Below are 24,431 nucleotides of genomic sequence, written 5' to 3' on the forward strand. Positions count from 1 at the left end.
TTTCTTTTTCTTGGAATTCAAAAGGAGAAGTAGCAATATGAGTTAATGTTCAGTAAAATGTCCTTTTTTTTTTTTAAATATAAAGTTTCAACTTGTGTTTTTTTCCATTTGGAATGCAGCAGCCGAAAACTATAAACAGGAAGCAGCCTGGAAGATATCACCTGGACAGCTATGAGCAATCAACACGGCGTCTACGTCCCATAGAGACAGAGGACATTGCAATAAAGGTTATTTTACTTCCTGGATTGTTGCCTGAATAGAAACATTTATGTTACTCTTTTATGGTAAAGTTCTGTAAAAGTGTCCTAAAATTGAGTCTTTAGAGTCTCCTTACAGTGTTCACCAGTCCTCATAGCATTTCCAAAAGTGTTCCGATGAGTTTAATTGCCAGTTCTGCGTGGCCTCCCGACCACGTTTCTTGCTCCAGCAGCTCTGCTTTAATAACTGGAGTATGAGACTTTCTTCTGAATCTGCGTTAGCAGCTAGTCTCCAGCGTATTTCCGTTCATACTCTTATGTTCCTCTACCCAGCAAATTGATTTATAGAGAACACTGATATTATAAATCCAGGTTTTAAGGAAATAAATTAGGTAGTAGTTGTCTTTGACCAAGGGATGCTTAGGCCAGTGTTGCACGCGTTCCCCTCGCTTCCCAGGAGTGCCTTTGATCTCATTTCAAACAGCTTTTTGTGCTCTCCCAAGGCAAGTGTGCTTAGGTAGAACAGGCCACCAGGGGATAACCAGCTGACGATTGATCGTGGGTCCAAAGAGGGGTCAGTGCTATGCAGGAACAGATGCCTTGAGCAGTCAAGGGCTTTTGGACATTGGTGTGGCCAGAGTCCTGGAAATTAGCCCTTTTAGAAAAGTGTGTTGCCTGCTGGGCTTGTCCAACTCCCTGTGCTGCCTAGGCCCGTCAGAGAGTGAGGGAGCCTCATCTCTCAGAGTAGAATATTGCCGAGGGCTACATTTAAATCTCTGTCTGTACTGCTTGACACAGTTCTTGTCTTATGATAGGCACTTAGCAGTTGGAACAAATGTTGTGTTATTGGATGGGATAAGCAAATGCTAGCCCAACCTCTACCATCGATTTGATATGTGACTTTTGGGCAAATTACTTTGCCTCTCTGAGCTGTGGTTTGCCCAGCTTGTGGTGGGGATGCCATTTTAGTATGGTTATTTCAAAGCTAATATATGTCACCTGTGAATGAAAAGAAAAAATATATATAGAGAGAGCGACGGAGTGGGTGGACGAAGAGAGAGAGACCTGGGCATCATTGAAAAAAAAAATAGTTCTAGTAGTTCCTTAACAATGTGTGGGTAGGGTGTGAGGACTAGGCTATGACAAAGTACGAGACAAAAGACTAGGAAGGGCCCTCTGTGCTTCTTATTTTTATGCCCAGGTAATAAGTAATATATGCATGACTAAAGAAACAGGATCAGTTTCTTTATTGACATTTTCTATTCAATATAGTAAGAGTCTAAAAATACATCTTTTCCATGTGCCTTACTAAATTTGTTTTTATTTTGAATGTAAAAAAAAAAATGGAGCTATCATTTGTTTTTCTAAAGTTGACCTTTCATGCACCAAAAAAAACTCCGCCAAAAACAAAAAAAAAAACAAAACAAAAAAACCCCCCAAAAATCCCACAAAACTGCTTAGCAATGGGCACTTAGCAATTGAGCACAGTGTCACGCCCACCATCAAGTTTTTAAGTTTTTATTTGTGGTGGAAATTTTCAAGTTGGTAATAACTCATTTGTCTTTTTTAAATCTTTCTTTTTATTGTGAAATAGAACATGCCTCCAGAGAAGTACATAAAATGTATATGCACCAGTTAATGAAAAAGTGAACCCCTGTGCAACCAGCAAGAAAAAAAAATCACTGGTTCCTTCTTTTTTTTTTTCACTAGTTCCTTCTGAAGGCCTTCCCAACACGCATATTTTCTGTTCTCTCTCATAGCTCTCCAAGAACCAGTTGCCACCCTGACTTTTATAGTCATCATTTCCTCTTGACCCCTGCTATGCTTTCTTCCCTTAAAACATATTTGAGTTGTTTGAAGTTTAAATATGTGTGTGTGTGTGTGTGTGCATTTGCTTCTTTTGCTCATTACGTATGTATAGTTCATTCCAGATTGTCACGTGAAGCCACACTGCCTTCATCCTCATTGCTGTGTAGCATTTCAATGTATGAATGTGCCGAAATTTCTTTGTCTGGTCTACTCTTGATGGGCTTTTGATTATTTTTCAATCTGGGGCTATTGTGAATAATTGCCAAGTCACAGGGTCTGTGGATCATCAACTTTCCAAGTTCATGGAGAACTGTTTCCCAAGGCAGTTGTGCCAGTTTACACTTCCACCAACAGAGGTTGAGAGTTCCAGTTGCTCCGCATTTTCACCAGTGCTTCCAGTATTTTGCCAAAGTGTATAATGTGAGGAGGTGCAATTGTATTTTGTGGTTTTTATTTGCACTTTTCTGATTCCTAATGAGGTTGTGGATCTTTTCATGTATACCTTGGCCATGTGGGTTTTGGTTTCCCCTTTTGTGACTTGCCAGCTTATTCCCTCCCCCTTTAAAAAACTGTGGGTGCTACTTCTTTATACTTTAACTGTTTGGGCAGTTATATGTTACAGAACTCTTCTTCCATTTACAGCTTGGCTTTATCTTATCAAAAGTTGTTAATTTAGGGTAGTCTGGTTTATACAACTTTTCCTTATGGCTGATGCTTTTTTTGTCTCCTTTAAGAAAACTTTTCCTACCAGAGGTCATGAAGATGATTTATATCAGCTCCTAAAATCTTTGAAGCTACATCTTTCACTTTTAGTTCTTGAATCGAACTCTGATCCATTTTTGTGTCTGGTACGAAGTAGGGATATGATGTAGCATGGAAATCAGTAACAAATAGTTTTGGTTGAAATTTACCAGTAGTAAATTTAGTGGTAGTAATTTTATTACATTTAGTTGTGAGTCAGTAAGGTCTGATTTAATTTTTTATGTGACATTTGGTTGTCCTCATCCCACATACCAAATTACCGTCCCCTCTGACATTCGGTGTAGCTTTATAAACACATCAGGGATCTTTATATGTCTGAACTGATTGCTGGCCTTTATTTATTTTTCTGTTTCTGTGTCCCAAATCCCATTGTTATGATCATTATAACTTTCTAATAAGCATTAATATATTTTAGGACAAGTTTTTGTATGTTATTGGTTTTTTTTTTTTCCTAAAATATCTTAGCTATTCTTATCCCCTTTGTGAGAAAGAGGCTTAGGTACTTCAGGGCTTACAGCTTTGAATTTGTCTTTTTCTTTATACTTGGACTGGTATTTCCTTACTCCTTGCTTTAATGAACTTCTTTACAAACTACATTTTATTCAGCATTTTTACTTTTTTTTTTTTTTTTTTTTTTTTGCTTATTTTCAGCAGGAGGAAATGGACAATGGTCTGTGTAAGTTCCTTCCTCTAAATTTTCAAAAATTATTTAATTGGGGTAAAATTGACATAGCATAAAATTCACTATTTTAAAGTGAACAATTCAGCGGCATTTAGTACATTCACAATATTGTGCAACAATTGCCTCTCTCCCATTCCAAAATATTTTCATTACCCCAAAAGGAAATCCCATACCCATAAAGCAGTCACTCCCCATTTACCCTTCTGCCTTGCCTCTGGCAACCACTGATCTGCTTTCTGTCTTTATGGATTTATCTGTTCTGGATATTTTATATAAATGGATCATGCAGTAGGTTAACTTGCATCTGTCCATTTCCTTCCTTTACTTTTAATACATTCTTCATTCTTTCCTCCTATCCCCAATCCTCACTCTTGTGCCGCTCCCCACCACCTCCTCCCCCACCATTATAGTACCAGCTCTAATGTGTTCAAGATATGTGCCTAAGCATACTCATATTCTTATAAAATAGATAATAAGAATCTACGTGCTCTCAGTCTCCTGAAATGTTTTTAGGATGGTTTGCTCTTTCTTACAACATTCTTGTATTCTGTAGTATGCATCACTGCATTTTCCTTATCCCCTAGAGATGGACGCTGGCTTTGCCTCCATCATCCCTCTATCACAGACCATGCCATGAGGATCATTTTTGTACTCACACTTTTATGAATCTTTGCAAAGAATTGTATGTTAACTGATTTTCCAAGGTCAAACAACTAGTTAGGAAAGCCTAAGATTTTAACCCTGGAGGAGACATGAGATTGTTTTGTAAAAGGCAGGAGAGAGTGGAAGTGCAGACTGCAGCAGGAGAGATTAACTTTAACCCTCTTCTATCATCCCCCTTGAGTGGAGATTATTCCCTCTTTTGTTTCTCTGTAGGGACACTGCACTCTTCTGGCTCCTCCCTGCCGCTCTCAGACCATATCTTTTCCACTCTCATGCCCTGTGAGGTTTTGGCTTTGTCGACCTTTCTCACATCTCTTGTCAAAGGACCTCACGATCACTCTGCACCATTGCTGAAGATTTTGGGTGCCCATTTCCCTGTCCATCTCTCTAGCTTACTTGTTGCCATGCACGGATGTGGTTTAAACTTCCAAGTGCACAGCTCTCTAGTATCCCAGCCCAGAAACTTCTTACTCTGCTCTCACTCCATTTCTACAACCTGGCCTGTGTCACACCTGGCACCACCTGACACTGCTGCTCCTCCAAAATCTTAAACACTACCTATTTGGTCAGTCACTGACCCCAAAGCCTTAGCTCCAGCTTTCTTGGGCCTCACCTTTGCTAACATTGCTTTACTTTGTTTTTTTAAATTTATTTATGCATGAGAGACACACACAGAGAGAGAAAGGCAGAAACAGGCAGGGGGAGAAGCAGACTCCATGCAGGAAGCCTGACATGGGACTCGATCCCAGGTCTCCAGGATCATGCCCTGGGCTGAAGGCGGCACTAAACCATTGAGCCACCCGGGCTGCCCACTAACATTGCTTTTTAACCTTATGGAGATGTCCAGCAACTTGAGCCCCTTCCTTTTCCTTCGGTCCGTCAACACCTTCCGTAAGCAGTCCAACCTCATGCCTTCGACACTTCTAGAACAGGCTGCTAGCACTGTAGAGGAAGTGACACAAGGTACTGGTTGGCTGAGCCACACATTTATGGTCTCCCTGCCCTGCTGCCCCTTCGTAGTTCCTGGTGACCCTTTATATACCTCCCATCAGCATTAGTTTCTTCAGCTTCCCACAGCTTGTCAGCTGTCAGCACTGTCTTCTCACCTCCTTCCAGGTCCCCTTTGGCTTCCTCTCTGTGCAGATAAGCTCCGCTCCCAGTTCGCTGAAAACACGAGATTGTTGGGGAGGGCCTTTCTCAGTTCCATGCTGGCCTACTTCCAAATCTGGTTATATTTGCAGCTCTTGGAGCCTCAGAGAAACAGAGATCCTCAGGCTGTTTACTTTCTCGGTGCATCATTTGTCAGTTAGCCACAGTATCTTAAACCTCTGACCCAGCCAGCTCTATTTATTATTTCCCGCAACATATTTCATAGTTCTCTGATCTTGTGCCTGTTTGTAACGTAGTTCTTTATGCCCCAAATGCCTTTACTGAAATTCAGTATAACTTCCAAAACTAGCTAAAGACCTCCTCTTCCAAAAAAATTTTAAACTCCATCTCAGACATGAAAGGTTTTCTTTTTGAACCATGATGGTTTTCTTTCTGTTACACTTACTGTCTGCCTGTCCTTTCTATTTGTTAGTTATCCTGTACTGTCTTGTATTGTACTTGCTTCTGGTTTATTTACTCAGATGGTTGCAACTTCCAAGCAAGAGGGAGGAGATGTTATACCTTCTTTGTAGTCTACATCAATACGAACACAGCACCTCACACAAAGTGGGTGCTCAGCAAATATTTGTAACTCAATCAGTAATGCAGCCCTTCCATGCCACCCTCCTTCCAGGGCTAATTTCATGGACATCTATATGATGGATATTACTTAATGTCTTACGTCTTACAAGCTAGAGAAAACCTACATGGAAAATTGCAGCCTGATCTTTTCAAGCAACTTTTATCCTTTAGTTCTGTTGTACCTCTTTCATTTCCCATTTTTGTAACTATTAAAACTATCAAGTCCACTTCATGCCTGGTAAATAGATTACTGGATGACTGCAAGTCTTGGAATCTTTGTTGAGATTTGTTGTTGGTTGTTGAGGTTTATCCTACCAAGATATGTTATCTCATTTCTGTTATTCCTATCTTCCTTTTTATTCTTTCTTTTAACTTCACTGAATAGAGATAAATCCACACAGTTCAGGGAACTCCTTTATTACAAAACCTTCCTCATTGGTAAGAGTCATTTTGTTGGAATAATTTGTCATTATTTTTGCGCTATACCTAGTATCACCAGGATTCTGGGAATTGCCCAGCAGTGAGAAAGTAATCAAAGTTGGGGTTAGTTTGAAAAATATTTGGGATGATTGCTTTTTAAGAATGCTCACATGAAAATGGTCTAGTAATCCCAAATTTTCAGATAAAATTATAATTTTTAGCCTTTTTATAATATCACTAATTCCAAGAACCTCCTTTCACTTACACTCTTTTTTCTTTATTTATTTATCAGTAGCTACAACTCTAAATTAGAATTTCACCACTGTGTGTTCTACCTTGTACTGAACGTCTTCAGTGTTCTAAAGAGAAAATGTATTTTAATTGGAATTATTCTTCTAACACCAAATATAGGCATAATTTTATAACTTAATTTATATGTTCTTCTTATCTAGGTCACAAATGGTTACTTTTCATGGGGCAGTGGTTTAGCTACATTATCCAATATAGATATTCGAATTCCAACAGGTAAGAGTTCTTTGTTACTCATTTTTTAAATTGTTAATTATTAAATGCATTGATTTCCAAGATAATTGATCTTAGTTTTAAAAATACTTTTTAAACATTATAAATGTTATTTTTAGTTGCTTACTTGCACCATGCAGCTCACAAGCCACTGTATCATTGTAAGAAATGATTGGAAATGCTAAGACTTGCCTTTTGCTACAGAGTGCTTAGACATTTGGACTAGCTATTTACTGTCCAAATAAGCTATTATCAGTTCATTTGCTGATTTGTCCTTTTAAATAATGGGGTAGTTGATTTTTTGTTTTGCTTGAGAAAGGATTTAAAAATTATATAAAATTTATTTTCTATTCCTGAAGACAACTAAAGTTTTCAAGATATTTAAGGCTCAAATTCCCAATAATTTTTATTTGAGATGTCTAGATAATTGAATAAAAATACATTTTTGATCTGGCCTGATAGCCAATAGGTTGGGATTTTTCTATTTAAATGCATATAAAGGTAAGAAACTGGAGAAGATGTCTTAATACCAGCTCAAATCCCTTTAATCCCAATTATCAATTTTAGTCAAAACTGCCTTCTTCTCCTGAATGACTTGAGTAATAAAATTAAAACTAATTGAGATTATGTTGGAAATTTTTTCATTGTTCTTTTCATTAATGTTAGATATTTTCATAGTTGGAAACAGTAAAGAAAGACCTATATCTTTTAATTTTTCTCTCCTTTCTCAAAAAAACTTGTGTATCAGAGAAAGAAGTTATGCCAAATATATACGTTATTGTTAGAGACCGAATGTGGGCCATTGATTTTGAAACATCAGCCTTTCTAAGTATATTTTGCTTTTATCTTACTAAAAGGATTCCATGTGCTCCTGCTATTTTCCTTTGTTTAATTTCTCTAGGTCAACTGACCATGATTGTAGGCCAGGTGGGATGTGGGAAGTCTTCTCTTCTCCTTGCTATCCTTGGGGAGATGCAGACACTAGAAGGCAAAGTTTACTGGAGCAAGTATGTATATTTTTAATTGGTTTCTATTGCTCTGTCATACATCTGATGATCTTCCAAGGGAAAAAATTAGAACAATAGATTCCTAGGTTAGGAATCTGAGGATCCCCTCTGAAATTGGTACAGTTTTTTAGTGGAAACCTTAAATGTCATAAATTTAAAATTACAAAACAGTTTCTCACAGATGTTTAAAATAGTATAAACTAGTATGATTAGGATTGTAAAGATAAAATTTCAAAGTTAAATGAGTAACATTCAAAGAAATAATTTAAAAGTTCATCCTGTATTAAAAGAAGTTATGGAAAACTGACATATTCAGAAAGCTTAAATGCAAACAACTGTAATGGTTCAGTGCTCAGCAAAGAAATACCAAATAATTTTTTCCAAAATTTTCACAGGGGGCTGAGAAATAAGTCATTTCTTTTCACACCTAATTTAAAGTAGACACTAGAAGTATCTATTAAGAGGGATATGGGTAGGTCAGAGTAGTATGTTGCTGTCACCATAAGGCATGAAAAAAGAGATATCTAGCATGGGGCTTCTTCTGAATATTTGAATGATTGGCTTGCGGTCTTCAAAGGACATTGCAGTAATAAAGTGACTTAGAATATTATATAATTGTGCAATAAAGAGTTTATCTTGTTTATTTAGGACCTACTTAGTAGATTCCCCATAAACAGTATGTGAAGAAATTTGCTACAGCTTATCTAAGAATTGGATTGTAGACCGGTGGTTCCAAACCATGTGTGGTTTTGCTCCCAGGGAAGATATTTTTGGTTGTCACACTGGGAAAATAGGCTGCTTCTGATCTGATTGGTAGAGGCTAGGAATGTTGCTAAACATCCTGCAATGCACAAGACTCTCCCCACCACACACAACAAGGAATCACTGGCCCCAAATGTCATTTGTGCAGAGGTTAGGAAATCTTGCTCTAGATCTATAGATGTTTGCTAATATTTTGTACCTACCATTATGAGCTCTACTGTTGCTTACTCTGCTGTTTATATGGACAGTTATGTCTCAAGAATGAATAAAGACTATTTAAGGGCATTTTTAGAATAGTTTCGATGTTAAACTCCAATTAAGAGAAGGAAATATGTGGATGTGAAATTAGAATTGGAAAATCCTATATTTAGTATCATGGGTGAAAGAAGAAAACTGAGAATTTTTGAGTGCACATTTTATTCCTGGTGGGCCAACCTAAAAGAACGTAGTCATAAAACTGTCTAGTAAATATCCAGAAGAGAGCTTGGTAAATAATTGCTACCTGCAGTTGGCTTCATGACAAGTTCTTACTGATCACAAAGGTCAGGTACCAAGCATCTGCCCTGCCACTATCTCCTTCCATCTTGGATCACTCAGGGTTTTGAAAAACAGATTTACTTGATTAAATTATACTTTGTGACATGTATGACCATAATCAAGTTGTTTGGATTTTATTTTTACTTTTGTTTCACTGTCATTAAAACAGAGAGGAAGAATGGGAAACAGTGGCAGGAGAAACTTGAGATTTTATTTTCAGACCTCTGGGATGTTCTTCTAATCTAGTCTTCTCTAGCATTATTTAAGATTCCACTTGAGCCAGATCGACCTCTAATCTTATCATTAATAATCTTTATTATTTTGTTAGTGGATAGATAAATGATATGAGACATAGTAAGGTATTTTACATAATCTAGTATTTACATTTTTTTGTATTCTTGAACAAGATATCCTATCTCGTTTCATAAAGATAGTGAATTATTTTACCTAAAATACCAGAGCATGGGGCACCTGGGTGGCTCAGTTGGTTGGGCATCTGACTCTTGATTTCGGTTCAGGTCATTATCTTGACCTGGTATGAGCTCCACATCAGGCTCCATGATCAGTGGGGAGTCTGCTTGTCCATCTCCCTCTTCCCATTTGCTCTCTCTGTCTGTCTCATAAATAAATAAAGAAATACTTAAAAAAATAGCATAATATAACAGAGCTTGAAAAATAAAGGTAAAGCTATCCATAAAAAATAAGATTTAAATAATCTGAGAAATGACTAGGTAGCAATGCAAACACTGGGGTCCTTCATATTTATAAAATGTAGAGCACAGATTCCACTCTGAGCTTCATGAAAACTAGGCAAAGATGAAACTAGAGATAAAAACATACACATAAAAAAAAAGAACATACACATACTCAACAGAGGTAAGAAATCTTTGTACGGCACACCTGGGTAGCTCAGTGGTTGAGCGTCTGCCTTTGGCTCAGGGCATGATCCCAGAGTCCTGGGATAGAGGCCTGCGTCGGGCATCCTGCATGGAGCCTGCTTCTCCCTCTGCCTGTGTCTCTGCCTCTCTCTGTGTGTCTCTCATGAATAAATAAAGTTTTTTTTTTTAAAAAGAAATATTTTTTATGAACCCTATCAAGAAAAGCTAATAAAGATTGTATCTTAGAGATGGAGCCAATAAGAGGAAGGTATAAGAAAGGATTTAAGATAATTCTAAGGATTAATAAAATCCTCATAATTTAAAAATAATCTTTGTATGAACACTTGCCTTCATAGACAATAATCCCATTTCTTAATGGCAAAAGGACTGAGATTTTCTCCAAATAATGTTTGTGTAGGCTTAGAGACACAACTTAAAACTAAGCCTCTAAGAGATTGAATAAGCTAACACAAATTCTTTTTTCTTTTAACTACAAAGATTACTGAATTTTCTACCGTGGTATCTTTAATATCTGATAAAATATATTTTTAGATCAGAAATATTCAGAAAATACTGACCTTCTTTTAAAGAGTTATTTGTAATTACTCTTCATTTCATGAGAGGCTGTTGTGCCTAATCCAATAAGGAAAGGCATAGAAATGTTATTAGAGAAAAGCTAACTTAGAAATGATCAATATTGATAGGCTGATGATGTCCCAATGCTAAGAAGTACATTACTTCAGCAGACTGAATTGGTTGATATATTAAAAAGCTCAAAAAACCCCACAACACCCCAATAAACTAAATGTTAGCATAAGGCATCAAGTGCCTTGCTGTCATTATTTCCCCATTGCATGTATTCCTGGTTGCACGAATTTTATTTTTAAATATGTCTTTATTAGACTGGCATGAGTGAAGTCCAATAAAGTACTTTGCCCTATTAGAGCAATACATATTTAATTTAGGTGGGAAAGAAGGTACTGCTGCTCATCCAGGACACATCTACATGGGTAGAACCAGGTACACAAAGACATCTATAGATGTTTCTTTGGAAATTGTTACCTTTGACCTAGTCTGCCATGTTGTAGTCCCAAAAGAGAAAGGTGAGAAAGATGAGGAAAGGACTAAAAAATTATCCAAAATTGTCAGAATGCCAGGGTTTTTACTCCTGCATCTGGGTGTGTTCGATTTTGTTGAAAAGCAAATGTTTTGGGGTGCCTAGGTGTTAACAGTTGGTTAAGCATCTGACTCTTGGTTTTGACTCAAGTGATGATCTCAGAGTTGTGGGATTCAGCCTTGCATCCAGCTCTGTGCTCAGTGTGGAGTCTGCTTCAAGAGTCTGTAGCCCTCTGCCCCTCCCCTCCTCTCTAAAATAAAGAAATACATCTTAAAGAAAAGAAAGAAGAAAAGAAAAAAAGAAAAGAAAAGAAAAGAAAAGAAAAAAGAAAAGAAAGGAAGGGAAGGGAAGGGAAGGGAAAGGGAAGGAAGAGAAGAGAAAAAGAAAGGAAAGGAAGAGAAGAGAAAAAGAAAGGAAGGAAGGGAGGAAGGAAGGGAGGAAGGAAGGAAGGAAGGAAGGAAGGAAGGAAGGAAGGAAGGAAGGAAGGAAAGAAAATGTTCTGCCTGAGTTAATTTGTCCTTTATCATTGTCTTGATAAACAATAGTTCCTACTGACATCTTAGGAGCCAGAACCAAACTGCTCTATCTAGTGGGTGGTTCCAGTGAGAGAGTCTAGAATATGTAATAAACTGTGGTAATCATGCAAAACATAGACATCATTTATTTTTGGTTTCCCTTTCTTTTTCTTTCCCCTTTACCCAGGCCATCAACCATCCTCCTATTGGGCCCCATATCTTCTAATGTCTTGGTATAATCAGTTTTGTAACAGTGGTTTACATATTCTAAGACAGGTGCACTGAGAAGTTCCTTTTCATGTGACCCTGCCTGAAGGAATAATAACGCATTGAGTCAGTTTTCCTGGGTTAGATATAATACAGCATGTTTATGTCCACATCTAGCTCCCATTATTCTAAATTTTAGCTTGCAAAAGTCACTTTTTCCCATTGTATACTTGAAGTTGTGAGCTACCAAGTATAATTTTTACTCTTGAAGGAAAAAACACACAAATTCTGCATGCAGAAGGGAAATCTTATGCCATTTTCCAGAAAAGGATTTTCCATCTGACCTTTTTGTTTTCTCTTGTTTTCCATTGCTGTTCCCTGCCACAGCGAATGGTGGAGGATGGGTCTGGACATGGATCTGGTGATTTTATGTAATCAAATAAGATCTGATGTTAGAAGGCAGGGACAATTCTGTTTATTTTGGAAGAGAAAAATAGTCCTCCACAATTGAATTTTATTAAACATATTGCTGTGAGAAGGTTGTAGAGGTGGTCTCTAGAAGTTAAAGACTATAATAATACTCATGGGAAATGAGAATCGTTTTTTTTTTAATTTGTTCATGAAGATATCTACCTACAAATGGAACCCTATCTACTTTATCTTTCTGACTCTAGTACTAGTATATCTTTGACATGCAAACCACTGTGTCAGTTGCTGGGGGAAAATAACTGAGCAAAAGAAGTCAGGCTCTGTTATCATGAAGCTTACGCTTAGCAGGGAAGGACACAAAGCAGTAAGAAAATATTTTCATATGTAATTCTTTGGTTAAGTTTTTATAAATACCAGGAAGAAGAAGTACAGGGCTTTATAAGAACAAATAATAGGTAACCTAACTGGGTTGAGTCTGTGGGGGTCAACAAGACTTTTTTAGGGCAATGCATAAATGAATGATACTTGAATTTATATTTTAAGGATAAACCAAAATTGAGTCAAAAAAGTAAGGAGCTGCAATATAAGTGGAGCTAGAAGGTGGGGAAGGATTCTCCTTCAGTCTTTCTGAGGTCTGCTATGAGATCCTCTTCCTTTACATGGCCCTTAATTTATACCTTTGACTTCAGTTCTTCTCTATTAAAAAAACACCAATGTACATTTTTGGCCAAGATCTTTCTTCTGAAGACCTCATAGCTCCTCCAAAAACTCCTATATAAGCTGCATATTGAACACATTCAAACTGAGCTTATATCCTTCATGTCTCCAATACCTACTTCTCTGTGTCTTGGCAAGGGTGTGTCCCTATCTACTGAAATCAGTTGGTGTGTGCCCAAGTCAGAGCTCAGAGGTTCAGCTTAGATTCTTCTCTCTCCATTGCCCATACAATCCAACCAATCACTTTTCTTATGTCTGTCCTTAACATTTCTACACCTCTTTTAATTTGCCTAGTTCAGAAGAATTGCATGTGTGAACGGAACTACTCACTGTCATAACTCCCTCACCTTTCTTCCTACTGTTATGACATGAAAATCTAATTACCTCTTGCTGATAATTTTTTTAATTGACTGGCCAAAGCATACAAGAAATTTTCCAAAGACCTTTGTATATTATACCAGGAACTTTCATGATCTGCTCCCTGTCTAACTTTTTAAGTGTGTATCCTGCCATAGCCTGACCCTTACTATTGTGCTCCAGTAACTCTGAACTGCAGGTATTTCTCAAATGCAACCACTTCCTCTGTAATGCCCTTCTTCAGATTGTTAGCTTCACTCTTTTTCCAGTGTCAACTTAGAGATCATCTCTTTGACAAAGCCGCCTCTTATTCTCCCAGGTAGTTTGAAATGTGCTTCTCTTCTAGTCCCTCTGAATTCTGTTTAAGTGGATGGTCTCCTTAATAGACTGAGGTACCCTATATCCAAAGCATGTTGTCTTTTTCTCTTTATCTGCTTTACATCTAGTCCAGCCCCTGGCTCTTTTCTATTTTTTATTTGTGGAAAAACATCACTCTCCCATTTCTGTCTGTCTCTATCTCTGTGTCTCTCTCTTGTCTCTATCTTTCTAATCTAAACCCAGAGCCCCTTCCAGCTACTACTCTAGCCTTTTACTTCTGTAGATTAAAAAAAAAAAAAAACTTCACTCATTCTTTCCAGTTCCTCTTATTCTCCTCTTGCCGTAGCTCACTGTACCCTGATTTTTACTTCTGCCACTCTACTGAAACTATTTTTATTAAGTCACATCAGTGACATCCTAGTTTTTAAATTCATTGGGTACTTTTTGATCATTATGTTACTTAATCTCCTGGCCACTTGACATTGTTGTTCATACTTTTTTCCTTCAAAAGATCACCTTGCTTAGTTTCCACTCACAGTTGAGTTGACCTCAGTACACTTGTCTGCTTCTCGTGGTACTTTTTTGTAGATTTCTCTTCCTTAGCCGTTCATTAAATAGTGATGTTTTCCAGGTTCTGACTCTGTCCGCTTCTTCTCTGTCTCTGTATTTACTCGCCAGGCAATCAGATAGCTTTTTATGACTTTAGGTCTGTCTGGTTTTTACCTGTGTTCTATTATGAGGTCATTTTTTGACTTTTCACTAATAAAGTATGGATTCCAAAGCCCTTGGTATCTAAGGGATATATCAGGAGGGAAAATCACCGCAAAGTCTTCATTTATTTACCAGATTTCTTTCGTGAGTTTCAAATTCTCCAATCATTCAGATATCCCTTGACACCTCAAACTGCATGTGTCTGCTGTTGAATTTGCTATCTTCCCCTAACATATGCACTTCCTCATCTGTGTTCTCCATCCACAACTTCTTCTTCTCCTCCATCCCCTCCCATCTTGTCCATCACACAATTCTAGGTATCTCTGAAGGTATCCACTTCTCTTCATTATTCACTGTTACCTGAATTCAAAGCACTGCCTTCAGATCTCCACAACCACTGTGGTCTTTCAGTCTAGTCTTGCTCCCTCCAATTCTTTTGTTACATTCTGCGAGTGTATTTCTGAACTGAACCTCTCTCTCTGTCTCATTTAAACCTTTTCACTGTTTTTACGTAGTTCTGAAGACAAGTTCAAACTACATAAAAATGGTTTATGAACCCTTTCACTATCTGGCTGTGCATGTTTTTTAAGTTCACTACATACCTTTCTTCATTTGCCATTTACACCCACATTTTAGCCATGCCGAATTTACATCAGTTCTCGTAAGGCTACCATAACTCAGGGCCGTCCAGTATGTGTTTTACGCGGTCTTGAAATGCTCTTCATCTTTACTTCATCTAGACCACTCTTACTTACTCCTCTGGCAGCAACTCTGCTGTGTACACTGGCTTGCCAAACATGGATTGGGTGTTCTTTACTGAGGGAGGTAATCAATAAATACTTTAAAATTGATATTGGATAAATATAGTTGGAATCTAACCAATAGTAATTGAAAAAAATTGATGGTGTCCAGTTTGGGTTGACATCTTCAAATGTTTGATGAGCATTTCCACACATCTAATTTGCACTTCCAGCTGGATGGCCAGTAGGCAAATTAATTTCTGCCATATTCCTGCTTCTCTTCTTCTGTTTTCCATTTTCCTCAAATTAACTAAAACCATTGAGGTCATTCATTGGCTTTTTACTATTAAAACCTCAAATTTCTTGATATCTAAAGCATATTTATGGAACTATCACTTGGGAAATTGTATATTTCATTATTTTTTTGTGAGCAACCTAAGTCAGGGAATAATCATTATTGAGAGGGAATTTTTAGTCCGAGATTGTTTTTTCCTGCTGCCATTAACCATATCAAGATGTCATTAGCAATGTGCATGCTGAAAATTGTATCATTAATAGCTCAAAGCTAAATATCACCAGGCAGCATACTTAGGTATATTTTCTCCATAAAAGTATATGATGCTTTCCAAAACCAAATTGGGTCTATTTTTTGGAGTTCCACTGGACTTTAATTTTGTGTGTGGTTTTTGAATTTAGGTCTTTCAGAATGATGGAATTCAACTACATTGTTAAAATTCAGAACAGTAAATGAATAAGTCTACAGATGTTTTTTTCCCATAACATAGATATACCTAAATGTTTTTAGACAAACATCTGTTTATACGTAAATCAGATCAAACAATAATTAATTACTCCCAAATGTTGCAGTTTGGCCTTTTGTACATGTCTGTCTTTTTCACCAATTCCTTAACGGCCAGGCTGTGTCTAAACTTTTTAAGTTTAGAGCCCCTAATAGGTTCTTCCTTTCATGTTGTAGGGTAGTTAATTAGGAATTTAAGTCGATTTAATTTGAATTTTAAAGGTAGGGAGACCTTGGAGGTACCAAATCCTTATACAGACTAGGAAACTATTCTAGGAAGATTACCTAAACTGATACAGCTAGTTGGAACAGAGTTGGGGTAGAACCCAGGTCACTGTATGAACCTAGATTTTGTATGTAAATAGAACAGTGCTATCTGTCTTTTGAAAGCTTACTAAGTAATTCTTTCCTAGCTGATAAAGACGTAAAAGAAAATTATTATCTGTCTAGTTTGTCTTTGAAATTAATATCAAAAATCATTTGGGAAATATAGCTATTTAATGTGTTCAATGTTTATTTTATTTCTTACCTGATGTATGCACACATTCATTCTATATTTATATTTCATAATTAATGAACATTGTTTGCCATACTTGCAGTGTAAATGAATCTGAACCTTCTTTTGAAGCAACCAGAAGGTATTATTTCTATTTTAATCTGCATTTAATAAGAATAACTTTCTTCCTCAGACTTTACTTAATACTCAATCTCTTACTCCTGGTCATTTTATTCATTCTGATGATGTACGAAGTTATTTATTAAAATGTACAACATATTTCTAATAGCAGTGGTTCCCAACATTTATAGGCTGTTTGAGTTGAAACTCAAACTGTTCTTAGCCAATTGGTTTTGGGATTTCATAGAATAAAAATGCAAGAATATGTATATTATTTATAAGTTAAACAGTGATGGGGTCTTTCCATGAGGTAGAGATGGGAAGACCATGGAGGAGGGGAAGTAGACATGTCAAAAGTTGGGAACCACTGTTTTGCTGCACATATGTTATTTAAGAAACTACTAGCATATTGTGTATTATCATGTCTTTTAAACTTCTAAGACATAATGTTTCAGGATGATCACTGAGCATTTCTAATTATCCTTTTCCTTAACCTTACTATCTTTTAACCTTAATTCCTTAATTAGTACTTACAGATCATGAACTAACAGTGAAAGTGTGACTTTTAAACTGACTCCTTTGCTACCCCAATCCCATCATCTTCTTTATCTTCAGCTCACATCCATTTTCCTGGTTATTGCAAATTAAAGTCTGATGCATAGACATCTGGTAGAATTTGCAAGCCAAAAAAAAAAAAATGGGGAGAAGGAAGAGGTTATAATTCCTAAAAAATAAATGGTTTCAATATGGTTTGAAATATGTAGTTTTTAAATGTATAGTTATTTCAGTATTGAAATGGACTCCTCAATATATTATTCTATTTTGAAATAATTATTACCTTAAAGTATGTTAATGTGATTAAATCACAGACACAGTACCAATTCATGTCTATTTCTAAGGTCTGCATATAAATTAATAGTTATATAAAATACTTTTAATATGAAGTAAAATATATGTGTCTATCAAAGAGAATGTGTTGCTATTAATCTTTTAATTATTTTAAAATTATAGTCATTTTAGAAAATAAATGTTCAGTTTATTTAAACACTTCTTTGGCATAGCAAAATCAAATTGCACATTGGAAAACATTTTGATTAAATTCTAATCCTTTTAATTTAGGTGAAATACTTAACCAACAAATAATAAGGTTGGAGGTTATTAAAATGTTCTTTTTTAGAAGCTTTCCATTTCTGTTTATCAACTTTTATTTTCCTCAGTTTTACTAAAATACACATACAACACAACACCATTGTATGATTTTGGTATTTTGTTTTTCTTTTCCATTTTCCAGTAGGAACAGATATTCTGTGGCTTATGCAGCTCAAAAGCCTTGGCTATTAAATGCTACAGTAGAAGAAAATATTACCTTTGGAAGTCCTTTCAACAAGCAGAGGTAATTTGGAATGTATAAAAATTAGATCTAAAATGAGCAACTATTTCTAATCCTTATGTCAGCCCATCCTATACATTTATTGAGAACAATGTGGACACCAAAACTAAAAGCCAAAATAGAATTGGGAGGAGGGTGCAGAGGGTTACTGAGGTTGTTGGTGAGTAGAAGGAAAATCCAAGGAGCAGAAGGAAAGTGGTCTGTGGAAAGAAGAGGAAGAATGTGGGATCTGAGAGCTCTAGTTACTGAGAATAACCAGAATTGGCCATCTTTCAACCATCTTTAAATACCACCAGAGTAGACAGGCCATAAAAGACTCTCACTCTAGGAAACAAACTGAGGGTTGCTGGAGGGGAGGGAGTGGGGTCATAGGGTAGCTGGGCGATGGGCATTAAGGAGGGCACTTGATGTAATGAGCACTGGGTGTTATATACAACTGATGAATCACTAAACTCTACCTCTGAAACTAGTAATACACCATATGTTAATTAATTGAATTTAAATAAATAAATAAATAAATAAATAACACCCTGGTGATAGTCATGTACAAAGGAATGACCCTTTCCTGAAGCCATTCTTTCAAGGCTGGGTCTTAAAACCCTAACCCAAGACTTGAAAGTTAAGGAGAGTTAGGTCAGAGGAGAGGCATGAGGAGGGGAAGGAAGTATGGGAGGAAAAACCTGAGTTACATGGGATCATTCCCATGGGAACTGGGGAACAAACCAGTCAAAAAAGGATTTATGTGTATTGACAGTGATGAACTAGATTATAAATAAAAGCTGAGATGATGTAGTGGAGTGCCTTAAACACTGACTGGATAGAATTCAGTGCATTCTGGGGAAGCACAGAAAGTTTTAGAAAGAGAAATAACAAAGGAAATGTGATGTGGAATCTGGAACTGTAATGGCAGATACATACAGGATGATTCTCAATTCAGAGCAAGGAGACATTTTAGATGTTTGTTGAAATAATGGTCTAGGCCATGCAATGTCCATTGCCATGCTTGGAAGGGCAGAAATAGAAAAGAAGAAATAGAAATAGAAAAAAAAGAAAAGGTTGACAAAAAGCCATTTAGGATAAGAATGGAAAAATAAGAGCAAGAAGAAGCAGAGGGATTACTCAAGAATGACTTTTGAATATTTTAAGACTAGGTGATTGAGAAAATGAAACTATGGATATTTTCCCCAGCATTCCCTATCCCCATGCTTCCCTATACCTCCAATTTATCATTTCCAGTCCCAGCCTTAGATCTATTTGAGTATTGTCAATCCTCAACACCTTCCATATCCTCCCTTCAGCATGCACAGACACCCACCCACAACCAGTGTTTCAGCTCTAGTGAGCCTTCTGTTGTCCCTGAGATCCACCATGACCTTTTCATCTTCATGCAGTTCCTGAAGCTTTCTTTCCCTCATTTTCTTCCCAGCAAATTATAGCTTATCCTCTGGATACAGCTTATGTGTCATCTCCTTTGCAGAGTCATCACTAATTTCTCAGAGTGGTCAGCCATTTCTTTCTATGTATCCTAGGAGCATTTGTTACCTCTGCTGTAGCACTTAAGGAGATCCATTTTATGATATATTTCTGTATCAGTCTTCTGCTCCATTTAGTAGTTTTATAAGAGTGGGAATCAATATCTAATTGTCTTTGTATCCACAAACCTACTGTAGAGGCTAGTATGTATTAAATTGTTCAGTAAATGTTGTATTTCGGCTTCCAAGATATTGAACTTGGGACTTAATTTATGAGCAGTATATTAATAGTGATCTAAAAATTCAAAATAATTTCTCCCAAAGGTACAAAGCTGTTACAGATGCCTGTTCTCTTCAACCAGATATTGACTTACTACCTTTTGGAGACCAAACTGAAATTGGAGAGAGGGTGAGCTATGTATATAGTTTAATTAAACAATAAAAATCTAGAAAAGTTTCCTGAGTGTCTTTAACCTTTAATGGAGCATAATGAAATCTGAGAGCTTAGGGGCTGTGCATGGTCCTAGCGATGGGTTCCAGAAATGGGAGCATAGGAACTTTAAACCACTCTTAAGTGTTTGTTGGGTGACCACCTTATATGTAACATTGTGCTAGCTACTAGAGAGTTCTTAAGGAATATAAAGCAGTTCCTGCCTTTGATCAAATGTATTTTTATCTACTTGGAGTTGAAACTGAGATTGCTTCCAACTTCTTCCACTCTTGTCAACATCTACTTATTGTTAGAGTGTCCTTATTTTTTTCTTTGTGAAAACATATTTTATGGTGATGTCTACTATTCTGAGCAGCTAAAATATATTTATGCCTGTATATAACCTTTATAACAATTTTGCCTAAAATATTTTGACCATTATAGATTTTAAGTACTGGGAAAAAATTTTATGCATTATCTATTTTTACAGCAATTTTTTTAATATAGGTGTCATCATTATCTGCATATTGCAACTGAGGAAACTAAGTTGAGAAAGGTTGAAGAACTTGCCCAGTTATTGATACAGCTAGGATTTGTCTAACTCTGTAGTCTGTGTTCTTAATGGCTATTCTTGATTGCAGCACAGTATAGTACTTATGAGCATGGACTTAACTTCTCTGAGCTTTAGTTTCCTTGTCTGTAAAGGGAATGATACCTATATCATTGGTGTTGGATCAACTGCTATAAGGAATAAAAGAATTAAGGGGTTTAAAGGCATTTACACAAGCCTAGCACATACTACACACTCCATATAGTTTAAAAATTTTTGTAATTAGTACTCAATTATATAGAAGTATTTTGCTATATAATTTTGTTGAACATAATTGGTAATATCAAATTTAAGAGGTATATGTTAAATAAACTACAGTCATAATTCACAAAACTGGTAAAAATTTTGGAGTTACTTTCAGTGTTTAGTACTTGCCACATGTTTGGTAATTATGCCTTTGTACAGCAGAGCTGTCTATCAGAATAAAAAAAGGATTAGTGTTACAATAAAAAATTATCTCAATATTATAATTGTGAAGTATTGACCACTAGACAGTTTCATTTTATCTTAACAATGTTATCACAATTTAATTGCTGAGTGAAATGAGTAAATCTGAGAAAGACAGTTTTCATATGATTTCACTCATATGTGGAATATAAGAAACAGCACAGAGGATCATAGGGAAAAGGAGGAAAAACTGGATGGGAAGTCATCAGAGCAGGAGAAAAACCAAAAGAGACTCTTAACTACAGGAAACAAACTGAAGGTTGCTGGAGGGAAGGTGGGTAAGGGATTGGGGTAATTGAGTGATGGACATTCAGGAGGGCACTTGATTTGATGAGCACTGAGTGTTACATGCAACTGATAAATTATTGAACACTATATCTGAAACTAACGGTATGCTATACGTTAGCTAATTGAATTTAAATAAAAAATAAATTACCATTAATTTAAGATTTTTTTTAAAAAAGTTCATATTTTAAAGAGAATTTTTAACCAGTAGATTAGTTACTATTGGAAAGAGTGGATGTTTACAGCTATTTCTCCTCTAGGGCATCAACCTGAGTGGGGGTCAGAGGCAAAGAATCTGTGTGGCACGAGCTCTCTATCAAAATACCAACATTGTCTTTTTGGTGAGAATATGACCTTTATTTCTACCTCATTTTTCCCTCTGGGCAAATGAGCCTTTAAAGAGACAAGTCAAGTAACTGAAGGAAAGACAGTTTAATTTCTGAAATCATTAGGAAACAAAATCCCATAGTGCAAACACCAGAGGATCATATACAGTTGAGAGTTGGGGTATCTGGATTGGTGTCCAAAAGACTTAGGCGCCCTAAAGTGTTGCATATATGAGTTTTATAACCATGAGATTCATTAACAAATGTCTGTATGGTGTTGGGTCAACTGGACAGGATCATATATCTTCTTTTTTCTATTTGTTGATAAAGAAAGAAGGACTAAAAAATGTACTCCTGGTGGATGTAGGAGTAAGTAAGCATAGTACTCCATTCCAATGGTGTGCAATTCAGGCTGTGCATAAGCTTTGACTGTAAACCTTTTAAAACTATAGAAATTTTGGTACCACCCTCAACCTACCAAATTTATAAGAGCAGAGTCTAGAATCTGAGTTGTAAAGAAGCTCCATGGATGATTCTCATATATATCCTGGGGAAAAAAAAACAAAAAAACTTTGTTCTTCCTATGTATCCACAAACAGAATTTGATGATTATGTTGATTATGAGTTTTGCTCCAAGTTGGATCTTCCAGCAGGAGATAGCCAAAATAACTTAACTTACAAGTATGTATATTAGAGACTAGCAGACTATGTAAATGCATCTTTCCTCTGCCTTCTCCTATGTGCAGTTATTAACCATTTATAAATCTAGTTTCTAGACTTTCTTTAGAGTTTTCACTCTATCTAATATCTAGAAACTCTTCAAAAAGTAGGTTGGTTTTGGAGTTTCCCACTAAATTCGGATCTATTCCTGGGGATAGGAGCAGAATTTGGACATACTGGAAATTCACTTCAGGTTAATCTCCCTAAGAATACTTGTCCCCAAAATTTTCCAGGAAAATACACCATTAAAACCATAGCAGGATCTAGCAGTCACTTATGTAGTTGTAAATCCCTTTCATAGTGGATAGACCCACAACTGAATTTTGGGATCAGTTAATGGCTGAACCACCTGAAGAAATCTGAAAGACACCAAGGTTCTCTGGGTTTAGTATTCCATCCCTGCTCATTCCGTTCATTGCTTTCAATTCAATAACCCTGTCTTATTTCACTTGTAGAGTCATAGAATTCAAAGAAGTCATAGGGTTAACTTATTGTAGATTTTCATCCATTCATTATAGGATTATTTTTACATCACCTCTAACAGCTTTTTGATGACTCTCTCTGAAGACAAACTGCTTAACTTTCAAAGTGCTCTTTTCCTTGTTGGTTAGTGTATAAGTTTCTTTTTTTTAAGTGTGTAAGTTTCTTATTGCTCCCATAACAAATTACCATAATTGGTGATTTAAATAATATGTACAATGTGATGGTTCTGAAGGTTAGAAGTCCAAAGTGGATCTCATAGAGTGAAAAATCCATGTCAGTAGGGTTGTGTTCTCTTCTGGAGGCTTGAGGGGAAGTCCATTTCCTTGCCTTTTCCAACTTCTAGAGGCAGCACACAATCTTTGGCTCATGGCTGCCTTCTTTCATCCTCAAAGCCAGCAACTTTCTATCTGACCATTTTTACTAGTCACATCTTCCTCTCTTCACAGCTGGGAAAGTTCTCTGCTCTTAAGGATTCATGTAATTAGCTTGGAACCATCTAGATTATCCAGAATAATTTTCCAATCTCAAGGTCTTTAATCTTAATCATATGTGTAAAGTCCCATTTACTATGTAAGGTGGTAACATATTTACAGGTTCTGGAAATTAGGACTTGGACAGCTTTGGGAGCCATTATTCTGCTTCCCATGGATAGCTCTTATTGGAAAGTTATTATGTGATTACAATTTGCTTCTGTGGATTTTTCATTAATTGGGTTTCCTTCTACTTCTACAGCAGCATATATTTCCTTTATGCAGCCATATTCAACATTAACATTATTTCCACAACTTCCCTTGATTTACTTTTCTCTAAGCCAAGCAAGCTTAATATTTTAATTCTTCCACAAAATATAATTTCTATAACTTTTCTTAGTCTTGGATGTAATAGTGTACATCAGAGTCCCTTTGAAAAAGCGTGTCCTGGATGCATTCTGATCAGCTCAGATAACCTTGAAATTATTGAATCTTATGATCTAAATATTAAATGTACTTCATTGCAACCTGAGATTGAATATTTTAGCAGCAAAAAAATACTTTTGATGTGTTTTAATAGTTATCTCAAAATGAAATCTTACACTTCCATTGTTTCAAATTAACAAAGCACTCTGAACCACAATATTACCCCAATTGATTCTTATGAGTATGCTGTGAGGGTAGATGGTATCCTTATGTTAGATGAAGAAACGTATGTATAGAGTGCTTTACCCAGGGACTAATGGCTAGTGAGTGAGTGGCAAAATCTGGGATAGGACAGCATGTCTGTTGAGTATTGTTTTTCTGATCAGCTAAGATTCTCTAAAATATATAATACTGTCAAATCACTACCTATAATGTCCTGTTTTCCCCTTCCTTTTGCCTTTCCCCCCTTATGTTCTTTCCTTCCTACCTTCCTCTTCCCATTCCTCCATCTCTCTCTTTCCTTTCCCTTCCTTCCCCCCTACTTTTCCATCCATTAATATATAGTGAATATCCTCAGTGCTATCTTCTGTGCTGGGTAGGGCAAACAAAGGAGAAAAGAACATTACTCCAATTTTTAAGGATCTTGCACAAATAATTACTTGGGTGTTACGTTTTGTTTTAATTAAGCTTTATCACATCAGCTTTTATACAATATCAAAGACAAATGGAAACATCTTAATAATGTATCAAGTATATTACTTATTTTTGAAGCCTTATGTCATCTAAAAATGTGCTGTGTGTACCAGTGAATATATTTATAAGTTATTTCCAAAAGTATATCCATGCAAAGCATATACTACTTACACATATTCACTG

At 36.3% G+C, this 24,431-nt stretch overlaps 1 protein-coding gene across 12 annotated transcripts in view; it reads left to right on the forward strand.

The window, feature by feature from the left end:
- The window catches only part of ABCC9 (ATP binding cassette subfamily C member 9), a 152,885-nt gene that overhangs the window by 61,121 nt on the left and 67,333 nt on the right, over positions 1-24,431 (forward strand). For 10 of the 12 annotated variants that reach the window (XM_072798735.1, XM_072798728.1, XM_072798739.1 and 7 more), the window contains 7 exons: positions 120-227; positions 6,717-6,789; positions 7,688-7,793; positions 16,480-16,518; positions 17,788-17,889; positions 19,683-19,767; positions 21,391-21,471. In XM_072798735.1, the coding sequence (XP_072654836.1) occupies positions 120-227; positions 6,717-6,789; positions 7,688-7,793; positions 16,480-16,518; positions 17,788-17,889; positions 19,683-19,767; positions 21,391-21,471 (594 nt within the window). The remainder of the gene's footprint in view (positions 1-119; positions 228-6,716; positions 6,790-7,687; positions 7,794-16,479; positions 16,519-17,787; positions 17,890-19,682; positions 19,768-21,390; positions 21,472-24,431) is intronic. The other 2 variants (XM_072798738.1, XM_072798737.1) reach the window with 1 other exon arrangement.

The sequence above is a fragment of the Canis lupus genome, chromosome 25 (genome assembly GCF_048164855.1).
Source record: "Canis lupus baileyi chromosome 25, mCanLup2.hap1, whole genome shotgun sequence".
Lineage (NCBI taxonomy): Eukaryota > Metazoa > Chordata > Mammalia > Carnivora > Canidae > Canis > Canis lupus.